General features: G+C 39.8%; 1 protein-coding gene and 1 long non-coding RNA gene across 3 annotated transcripts in view; one reads left to right on the top strand and one right to left on the bottom strand.

Annotated features, from left to right (window-relative positions):
- LOC140121642 (uncharacterized) overlaps nucleotides 1-15,331 on the top strand; it is a 227,560-nt gene that overhangs the window by 189,391 nt on the left and 22,838 nt on the right. The gene's annotated exons all lie outside the window — the stretch shown is intronic.
- HBS1L (HBS1 like translational GTPase) overlaps nucleotides 1,681-15,331 on the bottom strand; it is a 50,162-nt gene continuing 36,511 nt past the window's right edge. For both annotated transcript variants that reach the window (XM_072141480.1, XM_072141479.1), the window contains exons 10-18: nucleotides 13,657-13,731; nucleotides 13,448-13,565; nucleotides 13,269-13,337; nucleotides 12,104-12,208; nucleotides 6,500-6,590; nucleotides 5,270-5,378; nucleotides 5,028-5,128; nucleotides 4,225-4,369; nucleotides 1,681-2,939 (exon numbers count right to left, since the gene is read on the bottom strand). In XM_072141480.1, the coding sequence (XP_071997581.1) occupies nucleotides 2,928-2,939; nucleotides 4,225-4,369; nucleotides 5,028-5,128; nucleotides 5,270-5,378; nucleotides 6,500-6,590; nucleotides 12,104-12,208; nucleotides 13,269-13,337; nucleotides 13,448-13,565; nucleotides 13,657-13,731 (825 nt within the window). In that variant the 3' untranslated portion in view covers nucleotides 1,681-2,927. The remainder of the gene's footprint in view (nucleotides 2,940-4,224; nucleotides 4,370-5,027; nucleotides 5,129-5,269; nucleotides 5,379-6,499; nucleotides 6,591-12,103; nucleotides 12,209-13,268; nucleotides 13,338-13,447; nucleotides 13,566-13,656; nucleotides 13,732-15,331) is intronic.

The following is a 15,331-nucleotide window of genomic DNA, read 5'->3' as shown; positions in this document are numbered from 1 at the left end:
TTAGACAAATAAGGGCTTATTTTTTGCGAGACGAGATGCACTGTAAAAAAAACTTAATTTTAGTGGGTTTTTAGCTTATTGAAGCAATTTTATTAACTTTTTACGTGTGGAGGAAAATAAAATCATCAATTCTTGTTTTGGATTTTTAGCATTTTTTTGGGGGGGTGTTCACTGTAGCATAACAATAATATATTATCTTTATTCTACGGATCACTACGATTACGGTAATACCTCATTTATATAGTTTTATTTTTATTTGTCCAATTTTATTGAAGGAAAACTAGAATAGAAAAAATTGCATTTGTTTTAGTATTGCCATTTTTATAGCGGCATAATTATAGTATTTTTTGGTTTACGGAGCTGGTTGTAAGCTTATTTTTTGCGTGGCAAGTTGCTCTTTTTATTGGTATCATTTTGGTGCTTGTAACTTTTTCGGATCACTTTTTAGAACATTTTTTGTAAAGCAATTTGATAAAAAGTTTTAATTTTTGGCAAGTTTTTGGGGTTTTTTTTTTACCACGTTCACCGAGCGGGTCCAATTATGATTAGGATTTATTGTACAGATTGTTACGGACGCAGCGATACCAAATAAGTGGGGTTTTTTCGTGATTTAGTGTTTTTTATACTTTATTACTTGTGTAAAGGGAAATGTGGTGTTTGGGGGGACTTTCACTTTCTTTTATTATTTATTTTTATTGTAAAAAAACCTTTATTTATTTATTTTTACTTTTTTTACTGTTACTGACATCTAAGCTTGAACAAGTGATCTTCTGATCACTTGTTCAAGCTTTTTTACAGGTTACACAGTGCAATACAGATGTATTGCACTGTGTAATGTAAGACACTGAGCATGCTGCGCATGCCCAGTGTCTTACAGCCGGGTCCTGCCAGGAGGCACGGACCCGGCTTCCGGAGGGAGATCTTGCAGCCCCGGGCACCGGCAGTCCTGGGGCTGCGATCGGAAGAGCGGACCCCCCCGGTAAGTGCTGCGGGGGGGTCCGATTCAACTTTACTGAACTTTAAATGCCTCTAACATGCCGCGGTCAGCGCGACCGCTGCGTGTTAGGGGTTAACACCCGCGATCGGAGAAATCTCCGATCGCGGGTGTTAGAGGCGGGTGTCAGCTATAATATATAGCCGACACCCGCAGCTTCTGGCGCCGGCTCCGTTCAGGAGCCGGCGCCAGAAGCTTGACGTAATAGTACTGCATTTTGCGGGAACGCACCTCCCGCGATGCAGTACTATTACGTCAAATGTCGGGAAGGGGTTAAAATTACAAAAAGGAAAAAATTGTAACACAGCCGGGTGCTTAACTGCACCTGTGTCAACTGCCTGCACAATATAATCGGGTCCTGGGCAGTCACTACTAATGCACATCGGCGAGGGGGTCAGCACTCTCCGACTGATGTCAAATGGGCCACAAGCAACAGTACACTGCCCAACAAATTGAGGCATGAGGCCCAATATTGCTCTCTCCACACCTTGAATTTCTTTATAGAATATATTGAGCATATAATTTTCTATGGACACAAGACATAGATCTTTTTTTCCTCGTAATATACAGTTTGACTCCAAAAATAGGACTAAACACACACAGGTGCTTTCATTCAGAGCAGCATCTGACAATGTGCCAAGTGTCTATTTTTTGGAAAATATATGGGTACAGACATTCAGCATAAATTCTTACATTATAATTTAGCTTTTATTTGTTCATGGCAAAAGTAAGAATACCACAGGTCTAGTATGTCCTAACATAAACTCTGTAAAAATAACACATTTGTTTGAAATTTACCATCTCAGAATAATAATCCAAGAAACCTTAAAGAACATCTACCACCAGCGCCTGGGGCGCTAAGGCAGCCTAGTATCTTAATGTATGCACATTAATTCTACAGGGGGTGTGCATTCACTAAAATACTAAGCTCCCCGAGGCGCTTGGGTGACATATCCTGGGCACCCCTGGCTAATTAGCATAACTTCTATAACTATATTTTCCGCAAATGAGATAGAGTTATAATAAAAGTCCTGAGAAACAATGTTCCTCAGGAGCTTCTTATTAGGACACATCTACCATCACTAAACTGATGGTAAACGTGCTTTAATGTTTTCTAACCAATGGATTTCGTATAACTTCTGTTAATAGCTAAAACAGCAATAAATATGCAGTGTGGGCAGCCTCATCCATGGCTGATGTGTTTCCACTGTTCTCTAGATGTGTTCTGATATAAAATAGCCCACTGTTCTCCGCTTCTAAAGTTCCACAAAGTAGGAAAAGTCTGAGCCCTGGGTAGACAATCTGTAGGCATGTACTCTCATGCATGGGGAACACAAAATATCCCACAGCGGGTAAAAGAAATGTAGAAGGGAAAAAAAAAAAAAAAATTAAAAACCATCAGAAACGTGTTCTGCTCAAACCAAGGCTTTTTAATTAAACTATATTAAACTTAATAAAATTGGCACACACAGCAAATCTTCATTTCTCCTCACTGTCCAATGGCTGGTCATGCTCTAAAACTTAAAAAATATTAACCTTTAGTTTGTTCCGCTGCACATAAGCGACTAAATATTTTAAACCAAATCTCATTAATACAAAGGAAAAAAAAAAAAATGAACTGCAGACATTTCAGAAGAGAGAACTGTAAACATGTCTGCTTCATGCCTAGTCCCAGAAAATGAATTATATAAATTAATCTTGTACGAGAAGCTGCTGCAAGTCATTCTAGTTAAAGGACGGTAAAGAGCTGTGTTCTTCATGATTCAGGTCTCCTGTGAGAAGAGGAGACAGAGGTTGTCCACATTGGCTTTCTCTGTTCTATGTCTTAATTGCACTTTAGTCTTCATCCAGGCGTATTCAGGTAGAGAACTTGGGCGGCCAAGCTGAATGCACTCCTCAACTGGTTGCAAAAGTCTCCATAATACATTCAGTGTCATTCTTTAATCTGTTGGGATAAGAAAAATATATGTGTAAAAAAAAAAAAATCAATTTTCCCAAATTAATTTGAAATACAGCAGAATCCTAACCACTATAAAGGCACAAACACCATTTTACAGATTTTAGGATCTATTCAAACAAGTGGTAAAGATACAAGACAGAAGAAGGTGTTAATCCCTGATGCCCATTTCCCCCTTTATTTTCACCCTTCTTATAAATGGGGCAGGTGTTTATGGGATATGTGCATAACAATGATATGAAGAATGACTACTATTTGCTTGGATCTATTAGGACACTTTCACTTCTGGTATTCATTTTACTGGTATTCATTTTACTGGAAATACCACTGTGCACTTTGGCTTTTTATCAGATATTTTTACATATACATTTTCTTCTAAATGCTTGTAATAATCAATTTTGTTACAACTCCTTTAAATGGCTTCACTTTCCATTCCATCTGTCTACATTTTTTATGTGACAGGTTTCTTTTAAAAGGAAATCAACCACATGGATTCTGTGGTTTTAACCCAAGCACACTTGCATGCTGGCGTGTGCCACCTGAAACAGGATCAGTTAGCCATTCATTTAGCCATGAATTATTTTTAGTAAAAAAAAAAAAACTCTTAATACTGTGCACATCACATAAGCCCCTTCTGGTTCCATCATCCCCCCTTCGCTGGCATGGGAAGGAAGGGAGGAGGTGGCCGTAAGCACCGAAGAAAGGTGTGAATAATTAGCGGCCAACTAAGCTATTCATGGGCAGACACAAGTCCTTGGGTGAAAGCCGCAGAACTGGTCTTGTTGATTTCTTTTAACTACATTGGGTTTTCTGTTAAAGTTCAACCCTAAAAGTTAGGGTGCCCACACAGGTAGCTTATTACCTGAAGATTTGGCAGGCATCATTTCTGTGCTGTACAAATGTAGCTTAAATGCTACAGTATTATGAAAATCCCATATACACACTGGAAAGATGAATCAGCAGTGGAAACAGCTTTCTGCTGCAGATTCATGACCCACAGCATGTCATTCAATTGCTGTGGATCACTATCCAAAATAAACCTTTGCAAACGGACAATGCTAATATGGTTGGAAGCAACTGCAGCTACTGCCTGAAAAGTGAGTATCTGGCAGAGGATAAGGAGGTAGTATTTGAACGGCTAGATTATTCTGCCTCTAATCCTGCATGCTTTATGTGGGTACACATCAGGATACTGGAAAATAAGAATAATGTGTGGACTTCAAGCTCTGATGTAGAATGAGTGTTCAAATTGGTATAACCAGAGAAAACCCACCTCTGTGACAACTCCAGCTGCTATAGATGAGCCACTGTACCGGAGCATGAACCTGCCAAGTTCTTTAAAGTCTTTGTATAGTTCTAAAGCGACGGGTCTTTGTGTCTGAAGCTCAATTATGGCGTTCATTCCTTTTGTAAGACATCTGAAAAACAGTTCAATGACTGCATGAGAAACAAGACATACCAACCCTAAGGAGCAACAGCTTCATAAGGAAGTGCTTTTCTATCACATTCTAGACAAAGCTGGCATCTTTTATAGGACTCCACTGAAGGAAGCAGAAAATTACCTAATAAATCACTACTAGTTTGTTGCCAAGCATCTTTAAGGGAACCTGTCACCAGAACACTTTCACCTAATGACAGGTTACAATAGCCCATTTCCCAATCTGCTTTTATAATTAACATTAATGGCTGCCAGCAAACTGGCATCAAGTGGGGCTGTTCCAATGCTGTAATCATCATGATTACATGAACTGGAGGATATTAAGATGCTTGACAACATACCAGTAGTGGTTTATTAGATCAATAACTGCTAAATACGATTTTGTCAAGGAAGCCATCAAAAGCCATGAGAGAAAGAATAACAGTTTAGCCACACATGATCTACAGCAAAGATATGAACACAGATTTAATAAGTTCTATAGAACCTTTTTGTGGAAATTATAATACCCTTTAAGGTATAGTGGCATGCCAGGATGTGAATTAATGGATGCATGCCCATCTCACAACCTTTACTACCCGTATTAGGCAACCAGCCTTTTCCCCAGTACTGTAGCTTTATGTACATAATCTACATCTCACTTTGGCTTTTTCTTCACCACTTCTCCTGTGCTCTTATGTAGTACACTGATAAGCTTCCTGATGGTGGCAGGCTCACTTATGGTTTGGTAGTGTATGATAACCTGAAATAACATAAGAAAAATATGAAGTACACAGTTTAACATGCAGCTGGGCAATAAGACTTGAAAAATACAGCTGGGAAGCATAGTATAATGCTTAGTCCTTGACTTAAATGACATTATGCCTTTTATAACAGAACTTACTGGGAATCCCTGTGTTACAGGAATATCAAAGTTGAAGAGGAGAACTCTGGCTCGGAAACGTGTGCAGGCTCTTATAGGTTCACTAAGACTGCAAAACACACAGCCCACACTGCAAAACAGAATGATCACAGAAGTCAAGTCATGCAGGCTACAAAAAAGGGGCACAGTCCTGTTAATAGTGATGAGAAATGAGACTACACATGGAACTTGAATAGACAAGTCCCCTATCTACCCCTTTTACATCTGGAGGTTTGCTGCTTGGCACTTCAAAGTGTGATACCAGCACTGTACATTCAGAAGCATATGCTATACACTTCGTATGCTGGGTTCATTTGAAAATACAATTGTCACCGTGACAAAAAAAGAATCCATTTTTGTCTTACGCACTGCCCTTTGCTACTGCTTGGTGGCATCATCTGCTAGGGGTAGATCTGGACAAGGGAGCAGGCGTGCTAAAAGTGCTGTGGAAGGCATATATTAACCAGTGAAGCCAGAGTTCTGCCTAATTTACATCAAGTTTTGTTACGGAAGAAGCCTACAAATCAGTAAAAAGGTATAACTGTAGAGTGGATGCTTACCTCTACAAAGCAGTCTGGGGCTTTGTAGAAGTCAAATTACATGAAAGATTTCCTTTAAGGGCACGGTGAGAGATCCTTTCACACTGTATAGAGGGTCACTATAAATGAAGCTAAAGAGATCAGCTATAACACTCTACCCAACATTAAGAGTTTCATATTGTGTAAAAAGGATCTCTCTTCCTACAGTATTTAAGATGAGAATTACTAACCAATGATGCAAGGTTCTTCACTGATGAAGTAGGGTTTGGATACCTTGCCTAGCAGTTCTCACTAGTCCAATCCTAACCCGGCATTAAAAGGTGACGTCATAGTATAGATACAACATTACTTGGCCACAAGAGAATTCCAAGATGTGCATCCACCACTACTGACACAGCTACAAATAAGGATGTCACACCCAGCTGCAGCTTCTGCTAAGGTTGCAATGTGGTGACTGATGAGAACAGACAGTAAGAAAAAGTTACAAACTGCAAAGTAATATGTTCCTGTTTACGGGAGACTAGTTTCAGACCCAGTTTCATTAATAATTGACAAATTTCAAGTAACAGTCAATTCTGTCTAAAAATAAAACCACTTAACTCTCAGAGACTACACCCTGTTCATAAGGTCCTGAAACCACTGCTGAGTCAGACACCGATGGATGAGCACTTACTTGATTTTAATGATATCCACGCCGGTCAAAGTGAGACTAACGTGATCTCCGGCTGTGGCCCAATCTACTGCTTCATCGTGTAATGTGATTCCTGGAAATGAGTAAGATCAGAACCTTATTGCTGGATAAAAGAAACCAAGTGCGTGTACTCTGGACAAAATGTGATACATGACTCATTGCATTTCAGTTACAAATACTTACAAGAATAGCAGTGTGTGCCACACAGGAGCTGCCATACTCTGCAGGTAGCTACTAGCTTCATCTGTTACCCCAATTCTAGATTATTATATTTCTATTTGTATTAGATTTGTAAAGCAATATACCTTTCTAATGGGAAAAGGGCTCTGATAACCATGTAACCTAGTTACTAAAAGAGTCGTGCCACCGATCCACAGGATTACGGATAAACGCATGATCGCTGGCTGCCAGACCACATCCGATACAATAATGAGAACATGAGCCTGGAAGTCCCATAGAAGTGCTGGCCGAGCATGAACACTGGAGCTCCATTCACATGGGGAACTTCAGGGGTCTAGAAGTCATCCACAGCATAGGGCATAGGTGTCTGATGACTGGGGGTCTAAGAGGGCTCCATCAGTGGCACATGCTCCCCATACATTTACTTTGTAGTGAAATTATAAGTAGGACCTTTATGTAAAGTATTCTGGTCTTCAGCGCAATCATACAAACATCCTCTAGGCAATAAGACATTTGTGCCACGTTTTTCAGCTTGCTAGCAGCAGTCTACTATCATGCTATTACCACATTGTGTTATCAAATATTAATAATTTGAAGACACATTTTAGTTAATGGCAAATACTTTGAACACATACACGCACGGACAAATACCAAATTAAGGGAATTTGTAGACACTTAATTTTCCGGAGGTTTTCATTCACTGACTGCAAGTGGTGAACTCATGCACAAACTCGTTGCTTATTGTTTTATGATGCAGTGAACTACGGTACATCAAACTTCTAAATCTGGCGAAAGGCCATGGACTAGCAGCACTAGCAATAAACCATCCGATGTAGGTGCATGAATATGATAAGTAGTGGATATGGATGTTATAACTAGTCTTCAACTAAGCTTAGGGCCCTGCTCAGAACCATAAGTCTGCTTTCTGACTGCTGTTACAACTACTTTCACTAGAGGGCACTTAAACCATAACATTAAGGCATTAGGCCAGTGGTGGCGAACCTATGGCACTGGTGCCAGAGGTGGCACTCGGAGCCCTTTCTGTGGGCACCCAGGCCTTCACCCCAACACAGAGTTTGCCAGCTAGGAACAAGGCTTTCTCCTATGATACAGTACAGCCCAGAATGTGCCAAACTCAGCGTTGTTTTAAAGCAACATCCTTGGCTGCCAGGACTACAGGATGAGCAAGAAGGTATGGATTGTCATTGGAGCTCCTGCTCTGGGTCCCCTGATTCTTCCTCTTCAGGGGACCTTGGAGGGAAGTTACAATCCAAATTTCTCAATGATCTTTCTTTTGTATTGGTGAACTCAGGACGCCAATACGATTAAAACCTGTGATACAGCAGGATCAATAAGTTCATTGATCATGTTGGCACTTTGTGACATATAAGTGGGTTTTGGTTGTAGCTTGGGCACTCCGTCTCCAAAAGGTTCGCCATCACTGCATTAGGCCATAAAATTGTATAAGACAAAGTAAATATATGGTAAATGAATTTCCTAAAACCCACCAATGGATTTTTACAAAGCCAGAACAGGAGAACTGGGACTGATTGTGTTACATTTTATATACTTCTTTATAAAACACAAAAACTGAAACAATAACATATGAAAAATAAATGAAATAAGTTGAAGCATGAAGCTTTTACATATTGGATATAGAGGACATTGGCACAACCACTTTGGATGCCGGACCTGCTCTTAGAGACAGATGTTTAGAAGACTTGCCGAATACAGTAGAAAGGTTTTATGCCTTGAGAGTTCTTTTAGAACTTTCCTTAAATACAGCTTCCACTTGAAGCCCTGTTGAAAATTGGCTGACTTAGTCATAAAGTGTCTGCTGTGTGGCCCTGATGTAATGTGCCAGAATATTAGTTTTATGCACTAAAATACTATCTTACCTGTTTTGTCCCATGTTTTCTAAGTGTTTTAGATGCTTTTTAGAAGCGTTAATCACAAATAAAAAAAGGGTTTGACAGTCAAATTTAGGTGCAATTTCTGGTGAAAAATTAAGGCTACCTGAAGACCAACAAGCCAAATGTCATCCATGAAAAACAAACATTTTCTTCAGGTTTTTTATGGATCCTAATAAACAATGGTCTATGATTGATCCATAAAACTGTTCTGACTAGGACTTGCATTACTTTTCAGATTGGTTGCACAGTCCGTTAAAGTTAGAGCTGTAATCATTGATCCAGTTAAAGGATTGCATTCAGTGCAGCCGTGTGTTATACATTCTTATAACCTAACGCAATAGAAGATGCAAGGTAACACTTAACGGTCTTAAACTAAGCCAGACTTAAAGAAAACTTACCACTATGGATCTACCTATTAAGTACTATGAATACTGGGGCATGGAGTAGCGGCACCGTGTAGCCTCAGCTCCGGCTACTCCACGCCCCAGTAGCCTCTTTAGAAAATTTGCATATTACCCTGATTAAAGATTAGCAAAGGTAGAGGGAAGTAAAGGATTACACTTAAGAAGGGCTATCCTTACATATGTTAGATGCACCTACCACCAGATCTGCCTAAATAGGTAGATTCGTAGTGGTAGGTTTCCTTTAATATTTAGCATGCAACACTTTAAACATGCAAAGTGTGATTACCGAGATGACAGAAATGGACTTCTCATTGCTCGAGAGCAGGTATAAAATCGGCAAGTTAAGGCTCCCTCCATTGAAGATCAGGCACAAGAACTTGTCCCTTGCGTGGCCTGCACAGTCACCAGTGACAAGTTCTTGCACCTGCGCACAATTTCTTACAAGCTGCTGAAGTCAGGGGAGCTGCAGTCGATGGGAGAGATTAATATGAATTAGCCTTTAATAACTTTATGCTCGCTGAAAAAAGTTCATGCCTTACAGGTAACTAGCATGAGTTCTAGGACAGTCTAACACCCCTAAGTGGTGATAGATGTCCTTTAAGCTTTCTGACTTATACAAAACAATGGCGCTACTCTCTAGAGGCTATATATGGTAGAGTCCCTTTAACAGACAGGATTATTCTAAAAAAAAATATATATATATAATATGCAGTATATATATATATATATATATATATATATATATATATATATATATATATATATATATATATATATATATATATATACTTCTTTAATGGCAGTAACCTTGTACATTTTATTTTCTTTCTGTGAGGTAAAACTAGACAACAAGACAACAAATTAACTGTTAATGATGACCAAACACTTCTAAAAGTGTACGTGTCCTTTTGACTTTGCACCCATCGGTAGTTCAGTGCGTGTACATGAGGAGTATTAATGTTTCTGGCCAGGGGCATAACTAGGAGAGGCAATGCCCCTTAGCAGGCTTCTGAACGGGGCCTCCCAACCCCCTTAAAAACTATACATATTTGTATTCACAATTTAACACTCATGTGCACACATTTATACAACGATCTATACATTTATACACTTAAAGGAAACCTACAGGTTCCTCTAATAAATTCCCTTGCAGCCCTTTTTAGGGCTAATCTTTCAGTACCCGATAAGGTTGGAAATATTTCATTGCCCTACGGTAATATGCAAATTACTGAAAAGGGCTACTATGGCGTGGAGTAGCCGGAGCTGAACTACAGGGCGCTACTACTCGACGCTCTAGTAGCCTCTTTCAATCCTCCTACTATATCTTCAGCGCGCAGCCCCTGGTAGCTGTGCACACTTGTCCATGCTGGGGTCCGAATCCAGAGCTACTGCACATGCACAGCAGCTCCAACTTCAGAGCCTAGTATGCACAGCTGTCAGTTCAGCATACATAGTCTATGCAGGGCGCGACTAATGCATCCTGAAGAGGATACTGGGGCATGGAGTAGCCACGCCATGTAGCCTCAGCTTCGGTTACTCCACGCCCAGTAGCCTAATATTTTGCATATTAGGGCAATTAAATATTTCCAAACTTATTGGGAAGTGAAAGATTAGCACATAAAAAAAGGGCCTCAATGGCAGTTATTATAGGAACTTGCCACTCGATTTTCCTTAATAGGTAGATCCAAGATGGTAAGTTTCCTTTAAACAGATCTGTCCCAGTAGCTGCTGAGCACACGGGGGAAGTAAATAGCAGGTAAATACATATAAAGATGCACAGCTTCCATTCTTTAGAGTGTCAGGTTGGATCCCGAGGCCACCTGACACGGCGGGCCCCATAGCAACTGCTATGGCCACTAGTTACACTCCGGTTTCAGGTCATTATGAGACTTGTAGTCTTCATTTTTGACCAGCGGTCATCTCCGCTGTCTATGTGTTAACCGTGCACTTTCAGTTGTAAGGAGGAGATTTTGCAATTGATATATGAAACTTCAGCGAGATTCTGTCCCGTTTACAAGACACAGTAAACATCTAATGCCCAGTTCCCACCTGCAGTAGGGTTTTCTTTACACTCTCCTTTGTGGGAGAGCATAAACTAAAAAAGTTAGATGAATGGAAGGGTTACTTACAGAACTTTAAAAGGGAATAAATTAATTATAACACTAAATGGTCATTTTCTTTTAAACTAACATTGCACGAATTAGTAGTACATGCATATACACATTCCTCTCTTGTTTATATCACCCCATTGGAGCAAAGTGCTTACTTGTCAGTCTTGCTAGAAACAAGACAGAAGCAATGCAGGGCAAATGGGTCACAAAACAATGTTCTCTGGGGCGAGAGACACCAGATTTTCATAATGATATACAGGCGGTCCCCTACTTAAGGACACCCGACTTACAGACAACCCATAGTTACAGACGGACCCCTCTGCCCCATGTGACCTCTGGTGAAGCTCTCTGGATACTTTACTATAGTCCCAGACTGCAATGATCAGCTGTAAGGTGTCTGTAATGAAGCTTTATGGATAATTCTTGGTCCAATTACACCAAAAATTTTGAAACTCCAATTGTCACTGGGGCAAAAGAAAAAAAATTGTCTAGAACTTCCATTATAAAATATACAGTTTCGACTTACATACAAATTCAACTTAAGAACAAACCTCCAGACCCTATCTTGTATGTAACCCGGGGACTGCCTGTACTACACAATTATATGCTTTATTTTTAAGACCTTAGACGCAAAACAACCCCCCCCCCCTTTCTGGAATGCATACAGTATGAATCAAAGGGGGACAAAGCACAGGATATAAACAAGATTACTAAAATCAATGTGGGAATCATCTGGTGTCGTGAGAAAAAGAAGCCTCAAGCATCAAGTGAAATGTCTCAGACATCAAGCCCCAGAAATGTTCAGACACAAGTCACCTGTGAGGAAATTTGTTTCAAGATTTTGGATTAATTATTCAACAGTCAGTATCAGTTTGACAGTGTGTTCCAGTTTCAGGTGCAGAAAATGCTTTCAGAACTCTTCCCATAACAGATGCTGTGAGAAGTGAGATCGGCATCCTTCGACAGCAGACTACCTACCTTTAACTGAGCAGGTCTCATTAGGGGGCATAACCTGTAAGCGGTCTCCAGTTTGGACATACCCAGCTTCTATTTTGCCAGTCACACAGAATCCAGAGCCTTGATCTAGATAAATGAAATGAAATGCATGCAGTGAAGCCTTTTCTCTTCTCCAGTCCATTATGATACAATTGTAAAATAACATTTTGTATGTGTGGGGTTTCCAGTTGTTTACAAAAAATATTTAAAGGGGTATTACCATTTCAGCAAATTAATTATTATTTTGTTTTGTTTATTTATGTTTTTTTTTTATAAAAAGTTATACAAATTTTCCAGTATACTTTCTTTATCAATTCCTTGTGGTTTTCTAGATCTCTGCTTGCTGTCCTACTATAAGAAGCTTCTGCGTCTACATCCAGTGGACAGAAATCTGATCATGGTCACACAGGTGCGTGTTATAACGAGCTGTGCACCTGTGTGACCCTGCTCAGATTTCTGTCCACTGATGTAGACATAGAAGCTTTCTATAGAAGGATAGAAAGCAGAGATCTTGAAAACCATGAGTAATTGATACATAAAGTATATTGGAAAATTGTATAACTTTTTATAATCCAAACATTAATTTGCTGTAATGGTAGCAACCATTTAACTACTTATACTGGTGTATATCCCATGAATTACAGGGATGTGTTCTCAATCAATATTCCTAGTTACATTGTAACGCTTATAGGGTTTTTCCTGTATACAACTATTAATGACAACTTAAATTGTAACCTCCTTTTGTCTTCTACTTGATCAACACTGTAACATTACAGGTTGAAATTGTTGAATCAGTATCTTTTTCCAACAAGTATGTATATCACCTTGTTCTCTAAAATCCAAGGTTACTTTATATTCATTTTTCAATTCTCCTTGAATTTTCAGTGATGTGTCCTTACATCAGACAATGTACAACTCAGAAAATGGACTCATTTAAGAGGATAGGCTCTATTCACATTAAGCTAGAAGGATGTGATGTCAATATTCTTGTGTACAGATGCAAGAAAATGTAGTTGAATCATTAGGAATTATGAGAATGTCTGCATTGGTTAATACCAAAATGGGGACTATTATCCAAAATACAATACCTTTTGTTACATGTTACATATTTGAATATAAAAAACTGTAACTAGAGTGTGAACATTACCTTTAAAAACATCAGATGCACACAACCTGAATGGTTTATCTATTGAACGTTGTGGAGCTTTAAACAAATCTGCAGAGAACAGAAAACACTGCACAAGTCATACATTTCTACAGTACCAATGGTTTCCACATAACAATAGTTGTGTATGGTTTTACATGCTTTTGCCATCAAATTCTCACCAATTTGGTCAATAAGGCAGGGTCCTTTGTACCAACTTTTCAGTTCATTTACTTCACTCTTTTTGGCCAAATTCTCACCACTTAGCCCACTGGTAGGAATGTAAGAAACATCACTATCCTAAAAGAGTTTTAAAAAAAAAGCCCTGAAGCATTAAGAGAGTATAGTTCATATGAGGCATATCAGAAAAATTAACCACAGCGCATATTACCTTGAATCCAGCCTGTTTTAAGAAGTGTCCAAGCTTACTGGTTACTTCACGAAATCTTTCCTCCTGCCAGTTAACCTGAAATGTTTGCACAAATGGTAAATGCATGTGATGCCAACTCTAAACATTCTTACATTAATCATCACAAACACAAGTTGTCAGCTAGTTTGTGAAATATATTATTCTTAGAACATAACTAAACCTTTGAAGCCAATTTTCCAGAATTCAGAAATAAATAGAGCATGTGATAATATAAAGCATCTGCTCTGTGCCTTGTTTCTGTTCTCTCTTGTAGAGAGCAGTGGTATCTGAAAGCCTTATGAGGTCTTCAGACAGATAAGGAGGACAAAGATTAACTCTAAACCAAGAGCATATTTCACCAGATGATTCTGCTCTCTGAGATTAGTTTTCCAGAAACTGAATGTAAAGACATAATCAGGTCTTTTTTCTCTCTCAGCTGTCAGTGGATGCAGGATAGAAAATTTATTTATACAAACTGCACAAGTAAGGAAGAATGGCAGAGGAAGAAGATCACAGTAATATATTTCTTTAAAAAAGTATATTAAAAAAAAAGAAAGGAGGTATGCAATTTCGTTGAATGTTTAGTTACACTTTAGTCACACATTATCTACAGCAGGGGTCCCCAAACTACGGCCCGCGGGCCACTTGCGGCCCGCGGACCGTTTCTATCCGGCCCCCGTCCCATCCAGCGCCGAGCCCCGGGATCCGGATTTGTTATTTGGGGGCCCCCGGGCTGGCGCTCCAGTACGGCAGTCAGGCCGTATCCAGTTCGGCAGTCGGGCAGGGGCCTCCGTCCATCCGGACAGGAAGCTCCTGCCCGTCACTGAATAGTGCTCGATGCGGCCGGAAACGGCCGCTCGAGCACTATTATTGCAGGTGGAGCGATGTGGCCGGAAGACAACCCCGGCGCACATCGCTCCTTGAACCTGGATGGGCGGCCGCGTGATTACGTCATCACGCGGCCGCGCACCGCTTCCTGTCCGGCAGCAGCCCGAAGAAAGAAGACGCAGGAGCCAGAGGTAAGTACAGGGTTTTTATTATTTTTTAAAAACCGCAGTAGAAACATTGTGGCTGCCCTAATATATGAAATTATGGATTATGGGGCCATTATAGAAAATAATAATGGAGGGGCAGCATAGGAAATAATTAATTATTTCCTATGCTGCCCCTCCATCATTAATTATTTCCTATGCTGCCCCTCCATCATTAATTATTTCCTATGCTGCCCCTCCATCATTAATTATTTCCTATGCTGCCCCTCCATCATTAATTATTTCCTATGCTGCCCCTCCATCATTAATTATTTCCTATGCTGCCCCTCCATCATTAATTATTTCCTATGCTGCCCCTCCATCATTAATTATTTCCTATGCTGCCCCTCCATCATTAATTATTTCCTATGCTGCCCCTCCATCATTAATTATTTCCTATGCTGCCCCTCCATCATTAATTATTTCCTATGCTGCCCCTCCATCATTAATTATTTCCTATGCTGCCCCTCCATCATTAATTATTTCCTATGCTGCCCCTCCATCATTAATTATTTCCTATGCTGCCCCTCCATCATTAATTATTTCCTATGCTGCCCCTCCATCATTAATTATTTCCTATGCTGCCCCTCCATCATTAATTATTTCCTATGCTGCTCCTCATAATT

This window comes from Engystomops pustulosus, chromosome 3, assembly GCF_040894005.1.
Source record: "Engystomops pustulosus chromosome 3, aEngPut4.maternal, whole genome shotgun sequence".
Classification (NCBI taxonomy): Eukaryota; Metazoa; Chordata; class Amphibia; order Anura; family Leptodactylidae; genus Engystomops; species Engystomops pustulosus.
This window is presented reverse-complemented; position numbering and strand designations above follow the sequence as displayed.